The following is a 25,794-nucleotide window of genomic DNA, read 5'->3' as shown; positions in this document are numbered from 1 at the left end:
TATGATCAACTTAGCTCTTCTGAGCAATATAATCCAAGACAATTCCAAAAAACTCATGATAGAAAATGCTATTCACATCCAGAGAAAGAATTGATGGAGTCTGAATGCAGATTGAAGCATACTATTTTCACTTTTTTTACTTTTTTGTGTAGTTTTTTCCTTTTGTTCTGTTTCTTCTTACATAATGTGACTAAGGTGGAAATATTTTTTACATGATTGCACATATACAATCTAATATCAAATTGCTTACTCTTTTAAAAATGAGGGAGGTCCGGGGGGGAGGGAAGGATGGGGAGTGGGAGGGAGAAAATTTGGAATTCAAAATTTTACTTAAAAACGTTAAAAATTATTTTTACATGTAATTGGGAAAAATAAAATGCTACCTAAAAGAAGAAATCATCAGGGGTACCAAAGTGATTTAATTTTCCTACTTTTGTAACATAATATTTCAATTGATTATACCTCCTAAAACAGGATAATTCCTAATTTCTCTTCTAATATCTCTTGTCCTAACACTGTTACCAACCCCTTTTCTTGTGACTTTTTACTTTTCTTACTTCCTGTCACAGTACTTTAGAATCATAGAAACTAAAACATAGCATCTTGTAACTGAAAGGGTTTCTAATCAATAAATAAGCATTTATAAAGCATGTCCTATGTGCCAGGTGCTGTTCTAGGCAGTAGGGATACAAAAATAAAAATGAAAATAACCCTTTTCCTTGAGGAACTAAATTTAACAAAATCTAGTAAAAGGAGATATAACATATGTAAGTATATAAAAATGTATACTAATTTTTTGTTTATTTCCAAGGAGCAAACCACTCAATGGGGGAGTGTAATGGTAATGTAAATTTATGTTGTTGCCATCTTTCTAAGATTGTATTGTGTAAGATCCTCCCTGCCTCTAGGCGATTTGATTGGCTTAAGTGCACCTGGAACCTGTTTTTTCCAGGAGATACTTTGTGATTGGGCAGTGGGTCAAGAGGGTTGTTACATTCTCTAAGCCTGGAGAAGGCTATATAATCCCTGATGTGAAGCTTTGTTTTGTGGCTCACTTTGAGAAGTGTTGTGTGATTTGACCAGATGAGACTGGGCAGCCGTTGAGAGGCCCCTGGCTTTGAAAAAAACAGATGTTGATGCTACCCTCTCTGGTAACTGTTCAGGTATAGATGTAATGGTTGGACAGTTAGAGGCCTGTCTGCATGACCTGTTTGTTTCTCTATCTTCTTGTAATTTTTGCTTGTAACCTCTGTATACTCTGAAGATTGGGGTGCTGACTTTTTCCCCTGAACTAGGTAAATGATATGTTGGATTGATTAAAGCAAGACTGTTAACCCATTTTGAGTTGCTTTCCTTTAGAAAAGCAGATCTAAGAACCTGTATTGGCAGCCACCCTGGGTATGCTAGGGTGCTTGCTGCTACAGGGAGCAATACTAAATAGTTTTTTACATCTACTGCTTTGTAGTGTACTTTTGAGATCTGTTATTGTTTGCCCTCCTAATTTTTTTTTCATTATTTTCCTTGCCACTCTTGATTTTATTTTCTTTCATGGGAACTTTTTTAGCTCTATAAAGTAACCCTTTGGTAGTTTGATTGGTATGATACTGAATAAGTTAATTTAGGTAATATTGCTATTTTTATCACATTAGTTTGGCTCAACCATTAGTCCTCATCAATTAATATTATTCCCTTTACTTAGAACTCTACAAAAGAATAATTTGTAGTTTTATTCATACAATTACTGTATATTTATAGTCTATAGTCATTCTGAATGACTTTTTTCTATCCTTTTTTTTAAATGCTTTATTAACTTCTGATTTACATCATTCATTTCTGCCATATTTTGAGTTACAAATTTTCTCCCCGTTTTTCCCCTACCCACTGCCCCAAAATAGCAGTCCCACAGGATATCCCCTCCTCCAATCTGCTCCTTCCCATATTTTCTCCCATACCCCTTTCGTCTTTCCCACTGGATCTCTATGCCCTAGTGCCTGTATATCTTATTTACCAATTACATGTAAAATAGTATTAATAATAGTACATATATATATATACACACACACACATATGCATATATATATTTGAATATTTGATTTTAACACTTTGAATTCCAGATTCATTCCCTTCCTCCCTTGTCACCCACCCTTACTGGGAAGATAAGCAGTTCAGTATAGGTTGTATATGTGTGGCTAATGCAAAACAATAACATAGTAGATATATTGTAAAAGACTGACTATATTTCCCTCCCTCCTATCCCACCTTCCACTTGTTCTATTCTCTACTTTAATCCCATCCCTTTTCAAAAGTGGGTGCTTCCAACTTCCTTCCCCCCGAGTCTGCCTTCCCTTCCATCATCCCCCCTCTCATACCCTTCTCCCCCTACTCTCCTGGAGGGTGAGATACCCTATTTAGTGTGTATTTCATTCCCTCCCCAAGCCAAATTCAATGGGAATAAGGTTGACCCATTCCTTTTTGCCTTCCTATTCTTCCCCTCCATTGTAACCATTTTCCCTTGTCTCTTCTATATGAGATAGTTTACCCCATTCTGTCTCTCCCTGTCTCCTCTCATTATATTCCTCTCTCACCTCTTAATTTCACCTTTTAAGTATCGTCCCTTCCTGTTAAATTGGTCCTGTGCCCTCTATCTATGTATACCTGTAAACATATATACACATATTCACATATGTATTCATATGCCTATATACCCTCATACATAGACATTCTGAAGCTCTAAAGTTTATTTAGAGTCCCCTTTTTACATGGATTGGGGAGGGTGGAAGCCGGAGCAGTGGGGTGGTCCTGCTTCTACTCCGCCATCTTGTCTCCACCCCCTCTTTCTTTTTTTTTTTTTTTAAAGCAATAAGGGTTAAGTAACTTGCTCAAGGTTACACGGCCAGTTATTTCTGGGTGTGGTGCTGAGTATCTGAGCCCAGATTTGATCCAGGTCATCCCGACACTGGAGCCGGTGCTCTTACTCGCTGAGCCACCTGGCCTCTCCTAAGCAATTGGGGTTAAGTAACTTGCTCAAGGTTACACGGCCAGGTGTTTCTGGGTGGGTGCTAAGTGTCTGAGCCCAGGATTCGATCTCCAGGTCTTCTCAACACTGGAGCCGGTGCTCTTACTCACTGTGCTACCTGGCCGCCCCTCCACCCCCTCTTTCTATCTTTTCTTGCCAGGTTGCATTGATTATCTATAGAAAGGCCAATGATTTATGTGGGTTTCTTTAGGCAGCTAGTTAGTGCAGTTGATAGTTAGGAAAGCCCAAGTTCAAATCCTATCTTAGACACTTACTTGCTATATGACTTTGGGCAAGTCACTTAACCTCTAAAAGGATAATAATATCACCTACCTCCCAGGGTTGTTGTGAGAATCAAATGAGATAATACCTATAAAGCACTTAGCCACAGTGCCTGGCATATAGCAGGCCTTCAATAAATGCTTGTTTCCTTCCTGTCTTTAAAATAATGCAACCTCCACATGTAATTCATCTAGTCCTTGAGTTTTTATCCCCACCTTGGGAGTTGGGCATGCCTTTTTCAACTCTCGGATGTTATTTTTGAAAATGTCCAAAAGTTGTAAAGAAAATAACTTTCAATATTTCGATTACTTTTAAAGATATGTTTGAAAGCACTATAATATCACTTCTAAAAAGTGAAAGATAAAAACATCATGACCTTTTGACATAGGACCAGATTATGATCCCATAAATTCTCATTTTCTCTTAAAATTATCCAAAAGCTTACATGAATAAAATGCAATAATTCTTGCTATCAACCCAGAATAGTTGTGTTATATTAATGTAGTGGCTTCCAAACTTTATGTAGGAATCTTCCTTAACAAAAAAGAAACAAAAACAAAATAAATTCTTGTGTCCTACACTTTTCATGAAACAATCTATACAAATAATTCTTATAGCTTGAATTTTATTCAAATAAAATTAAGAAATTAGTACAATTTATATAACACAAAAAGTAATACATATAATAAAAACTAAAGTAACATATAGAAATGTTTAGAGAGGCAGCATGGCATAGGAAACAGAGAGTTGGTCTAGGAGTTAAGAGGACCTTGATCCAAGGTTTGTCTGCCTATGACATACATTGGCTTGCTTAGTAACTCAAAAACTATATCTTGCAGATAAGGTGCTAAGTTCCACTGTTGGAGGAATATATCTCTTCTGGGAATACCTTACACCAATGAAATCATAGTCTAGTCCCTACCCTATAAAGTTATTTATTGGTAAAATCCTCTATAATTTCTACATTTATAACTTGTAAAAACAATGATCAAAGTGATATGATTGTGATGGATGGGCTTGATTGTAGTGCAGTTTCTCAAAATGTGTATATAGATTATGTTGCTTTTTATTTATTTATTCATTCATTTATTTATTTATAAATTTATAAATATTTATATATAAATATATAAATATAAATTTATTTATGCTTTTTAAAGGTGGGAAGGTAGGGTAATTGTGGTTAAGTGACTTGCCCAGTGTCACAGAGTTAGTTTTTGGTGTTAAGTGTCTGAACCCAGGTCCTCCTGATTCCAGGGCTGGTGCTCTATTCACTGCACCATCCAGCCACCCCTAAATTGTTTTTTATAATTCTTTTTCAACCACTAATAGAAATTATTATTGTGTCTCTATGGTAGCTATAGCAGGAAAGTATTTGTAATGGAGGCAACCATCCCCTTGGCAATTATAATTTTACCATACTGAATTTTAATTGTTTTATTGTGTGGATCTTTCTCCATTACATTGCTGTAGTCATACCTATTATTTTTCTGATTCTGCTTTCTTCACTCTGCATAAGCTTATCTGTCTAACCATAATTCTTTGAATTTATCATTTTTTATTTGACATTGGTTTTATTAATTCAATTTTACTTTATTTTCAGTTCTGAAACCTCTCTTCCCCTTTCCTCTCCCCCTTAGTAAGATATGGATAGTCATTCAAAACAAATTCCCACATTAGCCACGTCCAAAAAGAATGAGTATAAAATATGCTTCAATTTGCACTCTATGTCTATGAGCTCTCTAGAAGTATTGTGTCTACCAGAGTTACTAAGGCTTTCAAAGCTAAGTATTTTTCACCATATTGCTGTTATTATATAAGTTGTTCTGGTTCGTATTCATCATTTCTCACAGGATAGAAGTATTCGTGTACCATAGCTTTTTCAGCCATTCCCTAGTGTATGGGTATCTACTTTATACCTAGGTCTTTGCTACCATGAACAAAGTGCTACTACAAATGTTTTAGCTTTTCTTTTTATCATTAATAAAAGGAATGAACATTGAAAAAAAACTTGAGATTTCATCTCCTACTCAAAAAGTTAGCAAAGATTACAAAAGATAAGAATGGTCAATATATATAGGAAAAGCTATGGAAAGATAAGCACACTAATTCGTTATTAGTGAAGGTGTTCAGATTTTTATGATAGCCACTACTAGGTCACATTTAGACAGTGCTTTAGCAACAACAACAACAACAAAACTTATATACTGCTTACTATTTCCCAGGCATTATGCTAAGTGCTTTACCATCATCTCATTTGCTCTTCACAACAACCATAGGAGGCAGGTGCTTTATTTTCCTCATTTTACAGATGAGGAAATGGAGGCAAGCAGAAGTTATGTGACACACCCAGGATCACACAGCTAAAAAGTGTCCAAGGTAAGATTTGAACTCAGGTCTTCCTAACTCTAGGTTCTGTACTACAATTTACAAATAGGATTTCTCATCATAATTTGGTGAGATTTAAAAGAAGTAGAGGACACTTCAGGTTAGAGTGATTATAAAGGGCTTTAAAGAGAAAGCAGGATTAAAGCCAGGTATGAGTGGGATATGGAAAAGAATAAAAAAGAAGACAGAAAGAATACCTTGTGACAAGATCATGGAGAACCTTGAATGACAAAATGAGAAGATTGGATTTTTCTTCAGACTCCTGATAGTAACTGAATTTGAGCTATGAAGTAAAAATAATGAAAGCAGCATTTTTAGGAAGATTAGTCTGGTGTTTGCATATGAGGTGGATTAGAAGAGGGACCAGACCGGCAGCAAGGAAATCAGTTGAGAAGCTGCTAGAGGCATAGGCTGATAAGAGGCTGAACTAAATAATAGTACTGGGAATGGAAAGGTTATGGATGAAGATATTTTAATAGGAGAATTAATGGGTATGTGGAGACTGTTTGGATATGAGGGAGAGGTTCATAGAGAAGGAAAATTCATATAATTACAAGGTTTAAAGCTTGGAAATTGACAGAACTGTATTATCATTAATAAAAAGAGGGAAGTCAGATTGAGAGTCAATTTTTTTTAGGAGAGGGGACAATATGAAGAGTTAAGTTTATACTTGAAAACTGCACTTTCAGAAATATTCTATAACCTATATTTGTCATTAATTCTAGGAACAACCTTCCCTACAGTTAGTCCTAATTAGTGAAATTTTTGAAGTTAGATAATAATCAGCAAAAATTTGGTGTTATAGCAAATATTATGATTCAGAAGATATTTATTAAGTACTTAACGTAGAAAAAGTAATGCACATGGCAGTGGGGGAAATTAAAAATTTAAATAAAACATTATCCCTGGTCACATGAAGCTTACAATTGGACAAGGAATCTATTTATAAGTGAATACTCATTTTCTTATTGTTATATTTGCTAAATAATTTTAACTTCTACAACAGAAAGTAAATGTGTATAATACATGTAAATACACATAATGCCTAAGCATGAATTTAATTTGACAAAAATTATTACATACCTAATATGTGCAAAATTTAAGCATGATAGGATAATATCTTAAATGATTAATAAACTTAAAAGAATAATAGAAAATATAATCTCCACAATATTTTGAAACACACAAAAATAAGAGGGCATATGGAAAGATAAGTATGTAGTATCAATAATTAGTATTTATGTATCACTTTAAAATTTATCAGTGTCTTTAATACATAATCTTTATACATATATATACATATATATATATATATATATGCAGTGTTTACTCATATCTTTAAACACAACAGTGAATCTGTAACTGGAAAGACCACTTACTTTTGAATCAGAAAACCTAGGTTCAAAGCTAGACTTCAACACTGTATGAACATGGGCAAATCACTTAACCTATGTAAACCTCATTTGTAAAATAAGGGTCTCTGAGATTCCTTTCCTATCTCTATAGCTATGATCTTACAATGTCATTTGAGCCTCACAACTTTATAATATAAGTACTAGATTATTATTTTTCCCATTTTACAAATGAGGAAACTGAGATCAGAGAAGTTATGACTTACTCATGTTCATATAATTAGAAAATATTTGAGGCTCTTTTTCAACCCAGGTCTCTCTATTCCAGATGGAATGTTTTTTCCACTAGATCTATTTTAATAGAAAAAGTGACAGTATAAAAGGAGTTGAGTGGCTGGGAAAGCCTGGCTGCCCAAATATGAATATTGGCAATAGATTGCCCCCCCCAAGGGATGTAAGTTTACTCAGTTCATTCCTTGGAATATCTACTAATTCAATACTTACTAAGCACCTACTTTATGTAAGACATTATGATGGACACTGAGAAATCAAAGATGTGATCAGAAACCAACTTGGTAGGATCTTACAATCTAATAGCAAAGTAAGAGAAAACATAAAAATGATTCATAAATTTTGTTATCACTAACCAGTTAATCACAGAGCTAAAGTTTGATGTCAACTCACTTCTGTATTCACCAACTAGTGATGTGCCTTGCTACCTCAAACAAATGGCAGCAATAGAGTCAAAGAAGAAAAATTCTCTTATCATGGAATAAAGGCAAGGAGACCAGGGAAGGTATGATAAGAACAGGAGATAGAGATTTGTCTAATATTTAACATGGATGAAATCACAGATAATTAAAGTATTGAAGGAAAAGAAGTTGATTACCTGCTCAGCCAAGAGTGAAGCTAGGCTTGAATAAGCATCTGCGAACTCTGGACCAAATTTGATGGAATCTCTTAAAAAGACGATAGCTTCTTTTTTCTTCCCTTGAGATCTATTAGTCATGGGAGGGGGGAGAAGGAGACATCTTTTAATTACATCTTGTTTATATATTTTAATAGATTTTAATTTTTTTCAGCAGAAACTAAAGAACTAATGCAAACTTTCTCTTCACATTATAGCAATTTATTACACATTTCCAAAGCTCTTTTTTATCTCTATATGTCTTTCTGAGAAACATTAAAATTTGGGTAGTGTTGGCAGTATTCAATAATTTTTATACCTGTCCTTTTCCATTGTGACTTCTGGAAGCTTAACACAGGAGAGCTCTAGACTAGGAAGACCTGGGTTCAGATCTCATCTTTGACATTTACTACCTGTGACTATTTGCAAGTGGTCTGAGCCTCAATTTACTCACCTATAAATGAGGACAATGATGCTCATACCCATCTCACAGGGTTACTGTGAGAATCAAATGAGATAATATGCACGACGTACTTTGCAAATTTTAAAATTCTATATAAATAATAATATTATTACTGTACAAGTCATAGACTTTCAGAGTAAAAGTTGTGACATCACCTAGTTAATATAGATGGGGGTCCAGTGTCTATTACAAGCCAAGCACTGTTCATAGAGTTACAGAATGTCAGAACTGGAAAGGACCCTAGTGATCGAGTAGTTTACTCCCTTAATTTTCCACTTGTGGAAACTACTGCCTGAATTGGTGAAGTGACTTTTTACAAAAAAGTTTATGGTTGCCTTTTGTTTTTCCATAAAATTCATTTTTACTTAACTATCTCTCCCTATGGGATAATAATAATTAATAACAGCTAACATCTACATAATACCTGAAGGCTTACAAAATGCTTTACAAATATTATCTCATTTTATGCTACTAACAATTTTGGGAGGTAGGTACTATTAGTACCCTGTTTTACAGATTAAAAACCTGAGGTTAAGTGGAAGGTAAAGTGAGACTCATTGCCCAGAGTCATATAGCTAGTAAGTATATGAGTTTGAATTGAAGTGACCCAGTTTGAACCCAGGTCTTCCTGACTCTACCTCCAGGTGACTGCATCACCTAGATGCCTCCCTTGAACTCTTCCTTGCAACCTAGAAAAAAAAACACTGAAGCAAAGCTGTCCAATGTAGTGACCAAATCTGACAGTATGTAACTGCATTCCCAAATCATTGCCCCTACGTCATATACTTAGAGGGGTAAAATAAATTTCCTCTTGGTTTTCCAGGGCTGCTTATCATTAATTATAATTCGTCATATCTTGGATGATTTTTGGTTTTGTTATTTATACATTATAGCATACATTATAGCAGTAATGGAGAATATTGCTTTCTCAGTTCTTACTTCACTGTGTATTTCTTTATGTATGTCTTCTCCTATTTTTCTAAATTTCTTTGTTGTTTCTTAACAGCAAAATAATGTGATATTACATGTATATGCCACAATTTTTCAGCTAAATCTGCAATTTATATTCACCACTTTTATATTCAGGGTTTTTTTTTTGGTTTGGGGTTTTTTTTTTGCTACCACAAAGATTATTGTTATGACTATTTTGCTTAGTATAGGGACTTTTTCTGTTATTGACCTTCTTGAGCTAGATGTTCAATAATGGAATAACTGGGTTAAAGGGTATAAACAGTTTAGTGATTTTAATTGCATAATTTCAATTTGCTTTCTAGCATCCAGCATCAAATCACAATTCTGCCAATAGTATAATAGAATGTCTGTCCTCCCATAGCCCCTCAAACACTAAATGCTTCCGTTTTTAAAAAATCATCTTTACCAATCTGATAGATATGAAATAAAACTTCAGGGCTATTTCATAATCAATTGACAAATCCTCTTGCTTCTACCTTCACAATATCTCTTGCATCTATCTCTTCTCCATTTATAGTTGTATTCTATCTCAGACTCTTTCCTATATAACTCCAATTACCTCTTAAGTGATCATCCGGCCTCAAGTTTCTCCCTTCTTCAATCCTCCAAAGTGTTATCCCTAAAGCATGGCCATGTCTGAAAGCTCTAAAGGTTGCTCCATCTTTTACTTAGAAGGTCTAATCATGCTCCTTTCAAAACTAATTTCCTACAAGAGGAGTCATTTATCATTTCCTCAGTATTATAGGCTAAGCCTAAAGCAGATTCAAGTTTTAAAAAGCAACACACACTCATGTAATATAAAACACATTTAAGACCAACTTTACTAATATAGAATTTTTAAAAACACATGTTTTCTTAGTCAAAAAATATATATGAAATGCTCTTTTGGTAATCACCATAGAAAACTATCATACTGAACAGGAAGGCATCTCTCTGGAGGGCAGCAATTACTAAGACAGAGGCAACAATGTGGCTCACTGGAGAAAGTGGTGCATGTGGAGTCAGAAAGATCTGATTTCAAATCCTGCCTCAGACATTTACTGGCTGTGTGACTTCGGGCAAATCATTTAATCTCTGTCTATCTCAGTTTCTTCTACTGTAAAATAGGAATATTAATAGCACCTACCTCTCAGGGTTGTTTTGAGGATCAGAAGAGATATTTGTGAAGTGCTTACAATACTGCCTAGAACATAGTGCAGGCGCTACATAAACACTGTTATTTTTGTTATTATTATGTTCTGACTCCATTTCTGCCCCAGCATCCTTTCTCTCCCTCCCCACCTGGCTAAGCCCCTTTATGCTTCCAATCAGGTTAGCCAAAGGCTAGAGCACCCTCCTGGTATATGAGGTGCTATGATGGCCATAACAAAGAAGTATAGTGAGGGGTGTGATAATTGTTTCTTCCCAACAATAACCTTAAAATGCCACGTTTGTTGTCCTTATAAAACAACTCCTACCATACCATTAATAGCTACTAATGTCCTGTGAAATTACTTTGTATTTGCTTTGTACATACTTTGTATTTACTTACATCATGTGTGTAAATAGTATATCCTCTACTAGAATTTAAACTCCTTGAGGGCAGGTACTGATTTAGTTTGGTTTTCATATCTCCAGACCCTAGCACAGCACCCAGCATACAACAGGCACTTAATAAATGCTTATCGATTGAAGCAACGTTTATTACCCAGGTTTCCTAATTCAGCGTGAAGTATTTGTTCTCCATACTGACTGCCTATTTACAGTGGGGAAATGTTTCAGAAAAAGGTTGGATTAAATCTTCTTAGAACCCTAGGATTCTATTTCCCTACCATTTTAACTATGCTATTCTGGTCTGTGCCCTAAGAGTAGACAACCTGCTTGGAGGCACTTTTGCCAATTCTTTAAGAGTTATGAACTATAGAACTGGATTGGGCAGGAGGTTTGGGGGGAGAACCATATCTCAAGAAACTGGCTAGTCTAGCCCTATACTTTTTATTAGCTTTCAATAATAATTAGGAGTATTAGATCAATATTCAGTTGAGCAGGCAAAAATTACTGCATTAATGACTACCTAACTGTTCCCAGGGAGGATGACAAAATTGCAAATGACATGATCTGCTGTGAGGATTCTTTCTTGCAGTTGAAAAAGAACATATTTTGGTGATCATGTTATCACATTTATGAAATACAGAAGAGTTTGGGACCAGTATGTTACTAATGTGACAAGGAGCTACAAAGGGCATATAACTTTTCTGTTCCATTGTCTGTAGCAGCTACCAACTTTATTTCAAGCTTTATTCTAGACATTTAGTATCACTATTAAAGCTCTAAACACAAATATTTTGGTGTATTAGAAATCACCATTCTAGAGATGACAAAATATACTACTTTCCTTTCTGAAGAGAAGGAAGAGACTACAGGTGCCGAGTATTGTATGTGTAGTCAGATATTGTCACTGTGTTGTTTTATTTTTCTTAATTGCTTTTCTTTTTGATAATGGAGGATTGGAAGGGATGGGTTGGGCAATATCTGTGATACAAAATAGTGAAATAAAATGAGGCTTTAAAAAATCAATCTCCATTGATTAGACAATGGCTAAACAAATTTTAGTATACAAGAAATTATGATTATGAAAAATTCAGAGAAGAATGGAAAGTTTATTTATATAAAATAATAAAGAGTAAGGTAAGCAGAACTAAGAAACCAATATAAAAAAATGACCACAGCAATGCAAATACTAAAAATGAAACTGAACACTGAGAAGGTGGGACCTGAAGAACAACTGAGAAAATGCAGGTCCCCTCTTTTCTTTGCAGAAGTGGTAGAAAATAGGGATGGAATATTACAAATATTCTCAGACGTGGTTGCTGAAGCACCTTTTCTCTCTAAAAAAAATTCTTTCGTGGAGGCAGACGCAGAGCACAGCATAAAAACATATTATAGTAAAGGGAAAGAAGAGAGGGAGATGAACATTATATGAGCTTCGCCCTCATTGGTTTTGATGAAAGGAGGGAATAACATAATCAGTTAAGTACTCTATCATGAAGAGACATAAAACTTATCATAATAGAGGGAAAGAGCTGTGGGAGAGGAGTACTGTATGAGATTTATTCTCATCAATTTTGGTTCAAGGAAGAAATAACATACTACATTAAGTATAAAAATCTATCGTACCCTACAGGCAGTAGGAAGGGGAAAGGTTAAGAAAAAGGGTGGGGTAGAAGGGAGAAAAGAAGTAGTAAGGGAGAAGGGTAGGGAAAGGCAGGGGGGTTGATACAGAGGGAATACTGAGGGAGGAGGCGGTCAAAAGGAAAACCCTTAAGGAGGGGAAGGGAGAAATAAAAGCATAAACAGGGGAGGGAATATGATGGAAGGAAAGACACAGATAGTAATCATAACTGTGAATATGAATAGGATGAACTCCCCCATAAAACAGAGGCAGATAGCAGAATGGATTAAAAACCATAATCCTACAATATGCTCTCCACAAGAAACACATTTGAAATGGAGATACATACAGGATAAAGATAAAAGGCTGGAAGAGAACATATTATGCTTCACCTAAAGTAAAAAAAAAAAAAAACCAGGGGTAGCAATCCTTATCTCAGATAGAGTAAAAGAAAAAATAGATCTAATTAAAAGAGAAGAGGAAGGAAACTATATCTTGCTACAAGGCACTACTAACAATGATGCAATATCATTACTAAATATATATGCATGAAGTGGTATAGCATCCACATTTCTAGAGGAGAAGTTAAGGGAGTTAGAGTAAGAAATAGATAGCAAAACTATACTAGTGGGGAACCTCAATCTCCCCCTCTCTGAACTTGAGAAATCTAACCTCAAAATAAACAAGAAAGAAGTTAAGAAGGTGAATAGAATGTTAGAGAAGGTAGATATGATAGATCTCTGGAGAAAACTGAATGGGGTTTAGAAGTAATATACCTTCTCAGTGGTACATGGCACATACACAAAAATAGACCATGTATTAAGGCATAAAAACCTCACAATCCAGTGAACAAAGGCAGAAATACTAAATCTATCCTTTTCAGATCATGATGCAATAAAAATTATATGTAATAAAGGGCCATGGAAAGATAGACTAAAAACTAATTGGAAACTAAACAATTTAATACTAAAGTATGAGTGGGTCAAACAAGAAATAAAAGAAACAATCAGCAATTTCATTCAAGAGAATGACAACAATGAGACAACATACCAAAACTTGTGGGATGCAGCAAAAGCAGTTCTTAGGGGAAGTTTTATATCTCTGAATGCATAAATGAATAAAATAGAGAAAATGGAGATCAATACATTGGGCATACAACTGAAAAAGCCAGAAAAAGAACAAATTGTAAAGCCCCAATTAAATACTAAATTAGAATTAAATTACATTAGTAATACTGAAAACAAAAGGAGAGATTAATAAAATTGAAATTAAGAAAACTATTGAACTAATAAATAAAACTTAAGAGCTGGTTTTATGAAAAAAAAAAACAATAAAATTTATAGACCTTTAGTCAATTTGATAAAAAAAAAAAAGAAAGAAGAGAACCAAATTACCAGTATTAAAAATGTAAAGGGTGAATTAACCTACAATGAAGAGGAAATTAAAACAATAATTAGGAATTATTTAGCCCAATTGTATGCCTGTAAATTTGATAATGTTAGTGAAAAGGATGGATATTTACAAAAATATAAATTGCCCAGATTAACTGAAGAGGAGGTGGAATATTTAAATAACCCTTCTCAGAAAAAGAAATTGAACAAGCCATCAATGAACTCCCTAGGAAAAAATTTCCAGGGCCAGGTGGTTTTACAAGTGAATTCTATCAAATGTTTTTAAAGAACAATTGATTCCAATATTTTATAAACTATTTGGGAAAATCGGAAAAGGAAGCCCACCAAATTCTTTTTATGACACAAATATGGTACTGATATTTAAATCAGGAAGAGCCCAAACAGAGAAAGAAAATTATAGAACAATTTCCTTCATGAATATAGATGTAAAAATTTTAAATAAAATATTAGCAAAAAGACTACAGCAACATATGTAATGGGAATAAGCTAGAAGTATTTCCAATAAGATTAGGGGTGAAACAAGGATGTCCACTATCACCCCTCTTACTCAATTTGGTACTAGAAATATTACATGTAGCAATAAGAGAAGAAAAAGAAATTGAAGGAATTGGGTTAGGCAAAGAAGAGACTAAACTATCACTCTTTGCAGATGACATGATGATATACTTAGAAAATCAAATGGGGCAGCCAGGTCGAGCAGTGAGTAAGAGCACTGGCCCTGGAGTTGGGAGACCCGGGATCGGTTCTGGCCTCAGATACTTAGCACCCACACAAAATAACTGGCCATATAACCTTGAGCAAGTTACTTAACCCCAATTGCTTTAAAAAAAAAAAAAGAAAATCAAATGAAAAAATACTTGAGATAATAACAAATTTAGTGTAGTTGCAGGATATAAAATAAACCCACATAAATTGTTGGCTTTCCTATACATTTCTAGCAAAGTCTAACAGCAAGAAATAGAAAGAGAAATTCCATTTGAAGTTACTGTAGACATATCTACCTGCCAAAACAAACCAAGGAACTATATGAACACGATTATGAAACACTTTTCACACAAATAGTCAAATCTAAATAATTGGAAAAACATCAGTTGCTTGTGGCTAGGTTGAGCTAATATAATAAAAATGACAATTTTACCTATATTAATTTACCTATTCAGTACCATACCAATAAATCTACCAGAAAAGTTTTTATAGAGCTAGAAAAAATAGTAACAATTAATCTAGAAGAACAAAAGGTCCAGAATATCAAGGGAATTAATGAAAAGAAATGCTAGGGAAGGTAGCCTAGCCATATTAGATTTTAAACTCTATTATAAAGCAGCAGTCATCAAAACTACTTGGTACTGGCTGAGTAATAGAGTAATGTATCAGTGGAATAGATTAGTGTAGCAGCAAGCACCCCAAGCATCCTCAGGGTTTGCTGCCACCACAGGTTCTTGGATCTGCTTTGATAAAGGAAAGCAACTCAAAATGGGTTAACAAGCTTATTTTAATCAGTCAAACATGTATTGTTTACCTCGTTCAGGGGAAAGAGGTCAGCACCCCGAACTTCAAAGTATACAGGCTGAATCATCAAGACAGAAACAGATCAAGTAGACAGCTTTCCAAACTGTCCAACCATTATATCCATACCAAATCAACATCTGGGTTTCAACATCTGCGTTTTTCAAAGCCAGGGGCTCTGGACAACGGCTTCCCAGAATCCAGATCAAATCACAGAACACTTCTCAAAGTGAGCCCCAAAACAAAGCTACACATCAGGGCTTATATAGCCTTCTCCTGGCTCAGAGAATGTAACAACCTTATCGACTCACTGGCCAATCAAGAAGTATCTACTGAAAAACAAGCCTCCCACCCCAGGCTCCAGGTGCACTTTAGCCTAGAGGCAGGGAAGATCTTCAAATACACATTCCCATTACAATTAGATACATAAGATACAGCAGTCAATGACTACAGTAATCTACTTTTGGACAAGCCCAAACAACCTAGCTTCCGGGATAAGAATTCACTATATGAAAAACACTGCTGGGAAACCTGGAAAATAGTGTGGCAGAAACTGAGCATAGATGAATATCTTACACTGTATTTCAAAATAAAATCTAAATGGGTACATGATCTAGATATAAAGGCTAAGACTGTAAGCAATCCGGGAGAGCAAGGAATAGTCTACCTATCATATTTATGGAGAAGGGAGGAATGTATGACCAAACAAGAGATAGAGATGATTATGAAATGCAAAATGGATAATTTTGATTACATTAAATTGAAAAGTTTTTTACAAATAAAATTAATGTAACCAAGGAGGGAAGTGGAAAATTGGGAAAGAATTTTTACCACCAGTGTCTTTGATAAAGGACTCATTTCTAAAATATACAGAGAATTAGGTTAAATTTATAAGAATACAAGTCATTCCCTAATTGATAAGTGGTCAAAGGATATGAACAGGCAGTTTTCAGAGGAAGAAATCTTATATCTATAAGCATTTGGAAAAATTCTCTAAATCACTATTGATTAGAGAAATGCAAATCAAAATAACTCTGAGATACTACATCTCACCAGTCAGATTGGCTAAGATGACAAAACAGGAAAATGACAAATGCTGGAGAGGATGTGGAAAAATTGGAACACTAATGCATTATTTGTGGAGTTGTGAACTGATCCAACCATTCTGGAGAGCAATATGGAACAATGCCCAAAGGGCTATCAATAAGTGCATACCATTTGACCCAGCAATACCACTTCTAGGGTTGTATCCCAAAGAGATCACAGAAGTGGGAAGAGGCCCCATATGTACAAAAATGTTTATAGCAGCTCTTTGTGTGGTGGCAAAGAATTGGAAATCAAGGGGATGCCCATCAATTTGGGAATGGCTAAGCAAGTTGTAGTATATGCATGTAATGGAATACTATTGTGCTATAAGAAATGAGGAGGAGGCGGACTCCATAATAACCTGGAGAGAGTTATATAAACTGATGTTGAGTGAGGAGAGCAAAACCAGGAGAAATTTGTACACAATTATATACATATTTTATGTGTGACAGCTAACTTGGATAGACTGGGCTCCCCTCAACAATACCAGGTTATAAGACAACTGCAAAAGACTCATGATGGAAAAGGATATCCTTATCCAGAGAAAGAAATACAGAGTCTGAATGCAGACTGAAGCAAACTACTTGCTCTTTTTGTTTTCTTTTGTTTTGTTTCTTCTTTTCATTATTTACTCCACTGGTTATAATTCTTCTTTAAACTTGACTATTGTTTAATGTGAAGGTATTTGTAGATCTGATTGCATGCTGCCATGGAGGCAGGAGGGGAAGGAGAGGGAGGGGGAGAAAATTTAAAACTCAAGGGACTATGGAACTGAATGTTGTAAACCAAAAGTAAATAAATTAAAAAAAAAAAAAAATATATATATATATATATCCAGGTAGAAGCAGGACCTCCCCATGGCTCTGGCTTCCACCTTCCCCAAATCATGTAAAAAGGGGACTCTAAACAAACTTTGGAGCTGCAAAACACACAAAACAACACAGAGAAGCTAACCTCCTACTGAGCACAGCCAGGCAGGCTGGCACCAAGCAGCCAGCACAGTGCTCTGGGAGCCGAGCCCCATGCCTAGGCTTTAGCCCCAGGGTGGGCCTGACTAGCTGCCAGCTGGAGGAACTCCACATCAGCAGCAGCTGTGGCCGCTTCCAGATTTATCAACACATAGATGCGAAGGACAAAGTGAGACTTCAGTGCAGTCTGGACTTTTGGAACCCAGTAAGTGGGAGTGCATGGCTTTTGTCCCCAGGGTGAGAAGCTGCTGAGACACTGGCACAGCCAGCCAGCCAGTGCCATGTGGCAACTTCAGCTCCTGGCCTGCAGAGTATAGGGGGACCAAGCACCAGTCTGAGGGGTAATCACCTTTGCGTTAACCTGCTTGGGTCTGGATTGCACTCTAGGGTGGGGGTCCTGGGGCATGTGTACAGCTTGCCAGAGTATGGGGAGGCTTCAGAGAGGGCACCCATCTAATACTTCTGGCAGCTGAGAAAACCTCAGCGTTTGGAACGAAAGCTCCCCTGTCTGGTGGCAGAGTCCTACTGTGGCAAAAAACCCAAAAGTCAAGTAATTGAGTGGCAACATGACCAGGCAAAGGAAGCAAAATAAACAGAAGAATCCAACATTAGACTCTTATTTTGGTGACAAAAAGGATCAAAGCATGGAACAGGAGGAAGACAGTGAAGTCAGAACTCTTGTACCAAAAGCTTCAAAGGAAAATACAAGCTGGTTACAGGCCATAGAGTACCTTAAGAAGCAGATAAGAGAAGTGGAGGAAAAATTGGGAAGAGAAATGAGAACAATGCAAGAAAATTAGAAAATGAGAGTCAATAGCCTGACTGAGGAAAATCACACCTTAAAAACTAGACTAACTCAAATGGCAAAAGAGGCTCAAAAAGGCAATGAGGAGAAGAATGCCTTTAAAAGCCAAATTTGCCAGATGGAAAAAGAATCTCAAAATCTCACTGAGGAGAATCATTGCTTCAGAATTAGATTGGAGCAAATGGAAGCTAATGACTTTATGAGAAATCAAGATACTGTTAAACAAATCCAAACAAATGAAAGAATAGAAGGCAAGGTGAAATATCTCATGGGAAAATAGATCCAGGAGAGATAATTTAAAAATTCTTGAACTACCTGAAAGCCATGACCAAAATAAGAACCTAGGAATCATCTTCCAGGAAGTTCTTAAAGAAAACTGCCCTGATGTTTTAGAACCAGAGGGCAAAATAGAGGTTGAAAGAATCCACCGATCACCTCCCGAAAAAGATCCCAAAAAGAAAACTCCTAGGAATATTGTAGTCAGGTTCCAGAATTCCCAGATTAAGGAGAGAATATTACAAGCAGCCAAGAAGAAACAATTTGAATATTGTGGAAACAAAATCAGGATAACCCAGGATCTGGTACCTTCTACACTGAGGGATCGAAGGGCTTGGAATATGATATTCCGGAGGTAAAAGGAGCTGGGATCAAAACCAAGAGTCACCTACCCAGCAAAACTGAGTATCATGTTTCAGGGGAAAATATAGTCATTTAGTGGAATAGAGGACTTTCAAGCATTCTTGTTGAAAAAACCAAAGTTGAATAGAAAATTTGATATTTGGATACAAGAAGCACGAGAAGGTAAACAGGGAAAAGAAATCATAAGGAACTTATCAAAGTTAAACTATTAACATTCCTACATGGAAAAACAATAATTGTAACTTATTAAACTTTTCTCAGTAGTTGAAGGGAACAGAAATATATGTGTGTGTGTGTGAATGAGGGTATATGGCCATATGAATACATATGTGAATGTGTGTATATATGTTTACAAGTATACATAGATAGAGGGTACAGGAAACAGGAAAGGATGATACTTAAAAGGTGAAATTAAGAGGTGAGAGAGGAATATAATGAGAGGCGATGGGGAAAGACAGAATGGGGTAAACTATCTCATATAGAAGAGGCAAGGGAAAATGGTTACAATGGAGGGGAAGAATAGGAAGGCAAAAGGGAATGGGTCAACCTTATTCTCACTGAATTTGGCTCAATGAGGGAATGAAATACACACCAAATAGGGTATCTCACCCTCCAGGAGAGTAGGGAGAGAAGGGGATGAGAGGGGGGATGATGAAGGGAAGGCAGACTTGGGGGGAGGGAAGTTGGAAGCACCCACTTTTGAAAAGGGATGGGATTAAAGTAGAGAATAGAACAAGTGGAAGGTGGGATAGGAGGGAGGGAAATATAGTCAGTCTTTTACAATATATCTTCTATGTTGTTGTTTTGCATTTGCTACACATGTACAACCTATACTGAACTGCTTATCTTCCCAGTAAGGGTGGGTGACAAGGGAGGAAGGGAATGAATCTAGAATTCAAAGTTTTAAAATCAAATGTTTAAATATATATGTATGTGTATATTCTATAATTAATACTATTTTACATGTAATTGGGAAATAAGATATAGAGGTACTGGGGCATAGAGATCCCCTGGAAAAGTTGAAAGGGGTATGGGAGAAAATATATTAGAGAGCAGATTGGAGGAGGGGATATCCTGTGGGACTGCTACTTTGGGGCGGTAGGAGAAATGGGGAGAAAATTTGTAACTCAAAATCTGGCAGAAATGAATTATGTAAATCAGAAATTAATAAATAATTTGGAAAAAAAATTTCAGTCCCCAGGGGGTGGGGAGTTAATATATATATATATCCAAAGTTTTTTATATTTTATTGGTTGTTTGTTGTTGTTGTTTTTTCATAAAACCAGCTCTTAGTTTTATTTATTAGTTTAATAGCTTTCTTAATTTCATTTTCATTAATCTCTCCTTTGGTTTTCAGAATTTCTAACTTGGTATTTAATTGCTTATTTTTCATTTGCTCTTTATCTAGCTTTTTTTTTATTTGATGCCCAATTCATTGATCTCCTCTTTCTCTACTTTAGTCATGTAAGCATTTAGACACATAAAATTTCCCTTAAGAACTGCTTTGGCTATATCCCATAATTTTTGGTAGTTTTCTCATTATTGTCATTCTCTTTGACAAAGTTATTGCTTGTTTCTATGATTTATTTTGCCTGACCCACTCATTCTTTAGGATTAGATTACTTAGTCCATGACCCTTTATTACATGTAATTTTTATTGCATCATAATCTGAAAATATTTTTGCCTTTCTGCTTTTCTGCAATGGATTGTGAGATTTTTATGCTCTAGTACATGGTCAATTTTTGTATAGGTGCCATGTACTGCTGAGGAAAAGTATATTCCTTTCTATCCACATTCAATTTTCTACAGAGGACTACCATATCTAACTTTTTCTAAAATTACATTAATCTCCTTAACTTCTTCCTTGTTTATTTTGTGGTTATATTTATCTAGTTCTGAAAAGGAGAGGTTGAGATCCCCCGCTAGTATAGTTTTACTGTCTATTTCTTCCTGTAACTCACTTAACCTCTCCTCTAAGAATCTGAATGCAGATTGGTGCATATATGTTTAGTATTGATACTACTTCTTTGTCTATGGTACATTTTAGCAAGACGTATTTTCCTTTTTTGTCTCTTTTAATTAGGTATATTTTTGCTTTTGTTTTGTCTGATATCAGCATGGCTACCCTTGCTTTTTTTTACTTCAGCTGAAGTATAATATATTCAGCTCCTGACTTTTACCTTTACTCTGTGTGTGTCTCTCTCTGTTTAAAATGTATTTCCTATAAACAGCATACAGTAGGATTATTTGTTGTTGTTGGAGTTTTTTTGCTTTTTGGGGGGGAGGGCAGGGCAATTGGGGTTAAGTGACTTGCCCAAGGTCCTCCTTACTCCAGGGCTGGTGCTTTATTCACTGCATCAGCTAGCCACCCCAGGATTATGGTTTTTAATCCATTCTGCTATCCACTTCCATTTTGTGGGAGAGTCCATCCCATTCACATTTATAGCTATAATTACTGTGTCTTTTCTCTCCATCCTATTCCCTCCCCACAGTTATATTTGTTTCTCTCCTTTTCCCTCCTCACCAGTGTTTTGCTTCTGACCACTACCTCCCTCAAGGGATGTCCTCCCTTTTATCAGCCCCTCTCCTTTTTCTTTCCCCTACTTCTTCTTCCCTCCATTCTGCCCTCCTTTCTATCCATCACCTCCCCCCTTTTCTTCCTCCTTTCTACTCTTACTTTCCTATAGAGTAAGATAGATTTCTATAATGAAATGAATGTTTTTGTTATTCCCTCTTGGAGCCAAATCTGATGAAAGTTCAAACAATGTTCACCTCCCGCCCTTCTTTCACTCTACAATTGCCCTCCAAAAAAAAAAAAAGCAAAAAAAAAGATTAAGAAATACAGTTGGCCAAGTGGGTGAAAACTCCCCTGAAGAAAACAACTCCTTAAAAAGTAGAATTGGCCAAATGGAAAAGGAGATACAAAAGCTAACTGCAGAAAATAGGTCTTTGAGCCTTTTCATAGTATGTATTTTACCTTTTTCTGCCTCCTCCTTTCCTCTTCTCCCAGGATAATCCTTTTTTTCACCCCTTAATTAACTTTTTATCATAACATCAAATCCATGCCCTCTGTCTATGTATACCCTTTTTAAAAGCCATAATAAAGATATGGTTCTCAAGAGTTACAAGTATCATCTTCCTGTGTATGGATGTAAATAGTTTAACCTTGTTAAATAACATGTTTATTTTTTATTTCCTGTTTGTTTCCTGTTGATTTGTACTCTTCCTGTTTACTTGTATACTTGTTTCCTGTATGCTTCTGTTGAGTCTTGTATTTGAAGATCGAATTTTCTGCTCATCTCTCATTTTTTCATCAGGAATGATTGAAAGTCCCTGATTTCATTGAATATCAATCTTTTCCCCTGAAAGAGTATGCTTAATTTTACTGAGTAGTTGATTCTTGGTTGATCCTTTGTCTTCTGGAAGATCATATTCTAAGACCTATCATCCTTTAGTGTAGAAACAGCTAAGTCCTGTGTAATTCTATGGTATTTAAATTGATTCTTTCTGTTTGTTTTCAGTATAATACTGGAAACTTTCATTTTGGGATCTCTTTCAGGAGGTAATTGGTGCATTCTTCTGATGACTATTTTACCCTCTGGTTCTAAGATATCACAGCAGTTTGCCTCGATAATTTCTTGAACGATGCTGTCCAGGTTCTTTTTTTTTTTATCATGGTTTTCAAGTAGTCCACTAATTCTTAAATACTCCCTCCTGGACGTATTTTCCATTTCAGTTGTTTTTCCAATGAAAAACTAGTTTCCAGTGAAAATTTTCTAGTTTTTCATCCTTTTGATTTTGTTGGACTGATTCTTAATGTCTCATAGAGTCATTAACTTCTTCTTGCCCAATTCTAATTTTTCAGGGATTATTTTCCACAGTTAGCTTTTCTATCTCCTTTTCCATTTGGCCAATTCTACTTTTTAAGGAGTTGTTTTCTTCAGGGGAGTTTTCGCCCACTTGGCCAACTGTATTTCTTAATCTTTTTTTTTTTTTTTGCTTTTTTTTTTTTGGAGGGCAATTGGGGTTAAGTGACTTAACCAAGGTCACACAGCTAGTTTTTTTTTTGTGTTAAGTGTCTGAGGCTGGATTTGAACTCAGGTCCTCCTGACTCCAGGGCTGGTGCTCTGTTCACTGCACCACCTAGCCACCCCAAAGTTTTGTTTTGTTTTGTTTTAAAGCAATCGGGGTTAAATAACTTGCTCAAGGTTACACGGCCAGTTATTTTTTTTGTGTGTGTGGGTGCTGAGTATCTGAGGCTGGAACCAATCCCAGGTCTCCCAATGGTGAGGCTGGCACTCTTACTCACTGTGCCACCTGGCCGCCCCTCAACTGTATTTCTTAAGGAATAATTTTTCTTCAGTCAAATTTTTGTTCTTCCTTTTCCAAGCTATTTACACTCTCTTGCATACCTCTCATTTCTATTCTCTTCCATTTGAGTTTTATAATCCTTCTTGGGCTCTTCCAAGAAGGCTTTTTGGCCTTGAAACCACTTTATACCCCTTTGAGGTTTTGGGTGTATGGATACTGACAATGTAGTTCTGTTCTGAGTTTGTGTTTTGATCTTCTCTGTCACCATAGTGACTTTGTATGGTGAAAGTTCATTTTTGTTTCTTGATCATTTTTTTTTACTTTTTTTTTAATTCTTTAATTTATTAATTTGTTTGTTTCCTTTTAATTTACAGGATTCAATTCCACAATTCCTTTAATTTCACATTTTGTCCCCCTCCCCCCCCTCCCCCCCCATGGCGTCTTATAATCAAGTATAGGATCTGTAGATACTTTCACATTATACAATGGTCAGGTTATAAGGATGGATTGTACCAGCTGGGATGAAAAATGGTATAGAGGACATAAAATCAAATAAGAGAACAAAAAAGATCAGGTATTTTGCTTCCACCTGGATATAAATTTAGTTCTTTCTAGTTCTTTCTCTGGATGCACGTTTTTCTCTCCATCATGTATCTTTTGGGATTGACTTATATCCCTGCATTGTTGAGAAGAGTCCAGTCTATCTAAGTTGGTAATCACACATATGTTGTGTCCGTAATTGTGAACAAATTCCTCCTGGTTCTACTCTTCTTACTCAGCATCAGTTCTTTTAAGCCTCTCCAGGTAAATATGAAGACCGCCTGCTCCCCATTTCTTATAGCACAGTAATATTCCATAACATGCATATACCACAACTTGTTCAGCCATTCCCCAATTGATGGACACCCCCTTAATTTCCAATTCTTTGCCACAACAAAAATCTTGATCATCTTGATTGCCTATTTCCTGGCTTTTAAAGTTGAGCTCTACTGCTGGAGCATAGGAGCACTGTTCTAAGTTTCTTGTGTTGGGGGACAGGGACCTTGTCAGTGTCTTTGTGTGCTAGGGTCTCAGGTGCTGGCTGTTGGAGGTTGTGGGTGTCTAGCAGTTTACCTGGTACTAGAATGACTCATCTTGGCTCCCAGAAGTCTCACCCATCTCTTTCTTCTGTGTAAGGAGATGAAATATTTGCTTGCTAAGGTGTCTAAATGTATATCTAAATGCAGCAAGAAATGCCATATTATAGGACACTTGATCTCTGAGTTCTCATGATAAATAATAAGTCATCCCTTAGATTTCAGATAGATATGAAAATGAATTTCTACTCTGTGAGATAACTAGAGTGGATTATTTATATAGTAATTACCCAAAGCATTTTATAATAATAGCTTGCATATCTAGCTATCTATATCTATAAGTGTTTTATAACAATAATTTGCATTTATATAAGTTCTTACTGTGAGGTAGTTGCTATTACTCTCATTTTACAAATGAAGAAACTAAGGTACCGAGATGTTAATACACAGGGTGGTGTAATGGGAATGTAAATTTAAAGATCTTCCCTGCCCCTAGGCTAAAGTGCACCTGGAGCCTGGGGTGGGAGGCTTGTTTTTCAGTAGATACTTCTTGATTGGCCAGTGAGTCAATAAGGTTGTTACATTCTCTGAGCCAGGAGAAGGCTATATAAAACCTGATTTGAGGCTTTGTTTTAGGGGCTCACTTTGAGAAGTGTTCTGTGATTTGATCAGATGAAACTCTGGAAAGCCGTTGTCCAGAGCCCCCCGGCTTTGAAACCCAGATGTTGTTTGGTATGGATGTAATGGTTGGACAGTTTGGAAATCTGTCTACTTGATCTGTTTTTGTCTTGATAATTCTGTCTGTATACTTTGAAGCTCAGGGTGCTGACCTTTTTCCCCTGAACTAGGTGAACGATACATATCTGACTGATTAAAGTAAGCTTGTTAACCCATTTTGAGTTGCTTTCCTTTATCAAAGCAGATCCAAGAACCTGTGTTGGCAGACACCCTGGGGATGCTGGGGTGCTTGCTGCTACAGGTGGCACAGAGAGTAATTATCTGAGGTAGGATTTGAACTCAGATCTTCCTAACTTCAATTCCTGTGCACTATCCAATGCTCCACTGAGCTGTGGATTTATAAAGCATCTTTTAGGACAAGGTATTTTGCCATATGCCAGGGCTTTAAAAAAGAGTAGGGATAGTTATTACCCTCTAGAAGCTTTCAGACTAAGCTGAACACCATAAACAGGACATCATAAAAGATTTACAATCTGTTTACTAAATGATATCTATGCGTTCTGTGATAAAATGAATAGGAACTTAAAGCAATAAAATTATTGATATGCAAAGGTGTACTATACATTTTATGGGAGGAGGTATATATGAAGCTGAATGTTTAGGCAGGAAAAGACCAACAGAAATTTTTTACTTCCCTTTTAGTTAACCTAGGAAAGCATTTTTGGAATTCAGATACTTGTGATAGTAATGGCAATTAAAGATTCCCCTGTATTGGCTTGGTTTT

General features: G+C 36.0%; 1 protein-coding gene across 6 annotated transcripts in view; it reads right to left on the bottom strand.

Annotated features, from left to right (window-relative positions):
• Positions 1 to 25,794, bottom strand: part of TMTC1 (transmembrane O-mannosyltransferase targeting cadherins 1) — a 340,352-nt gene that overhangs the window by 53,122 nt on the left and 261,436 nt on the right. For all 6 annotated transcript variants that reach the window (XM_069094886.1, XM_069094883.1, XM_069094881.1 and 3 more), the window contains one exon: positions 7,925 to 8,033. In XM_069094886.1, coding sequence (XP_068950987.1) covers positions 7,925 to 8,033 — 109 coding nt within the window. The remainder of the gene's footprint in view (positions 1 to 7,924; positions 8,034 to 25,794) is intronic.

Source organism: Petaurus breviceps, unplaced genomic scaffold (genome assembly GCF_028583685.1).
Source record: "Petaurus breviceps papuanus isolate PSGF00001 unplaced genomic scaffold, PetGlider_PUasm1.0 221, whole genome shotgun sequence".
Classification (NCBI taxonomy): domain Eukaryota; kingdom Metazoa; phylum Chordata; class Mammalia; order Diprotodontia; family Petauridae; genus Petaurus; species Petaurus breviceps.
Note: the sequence above shows the minus strand (reverse complement) of the source record. Positions and strands in the feature narration are given on the sequence as shown.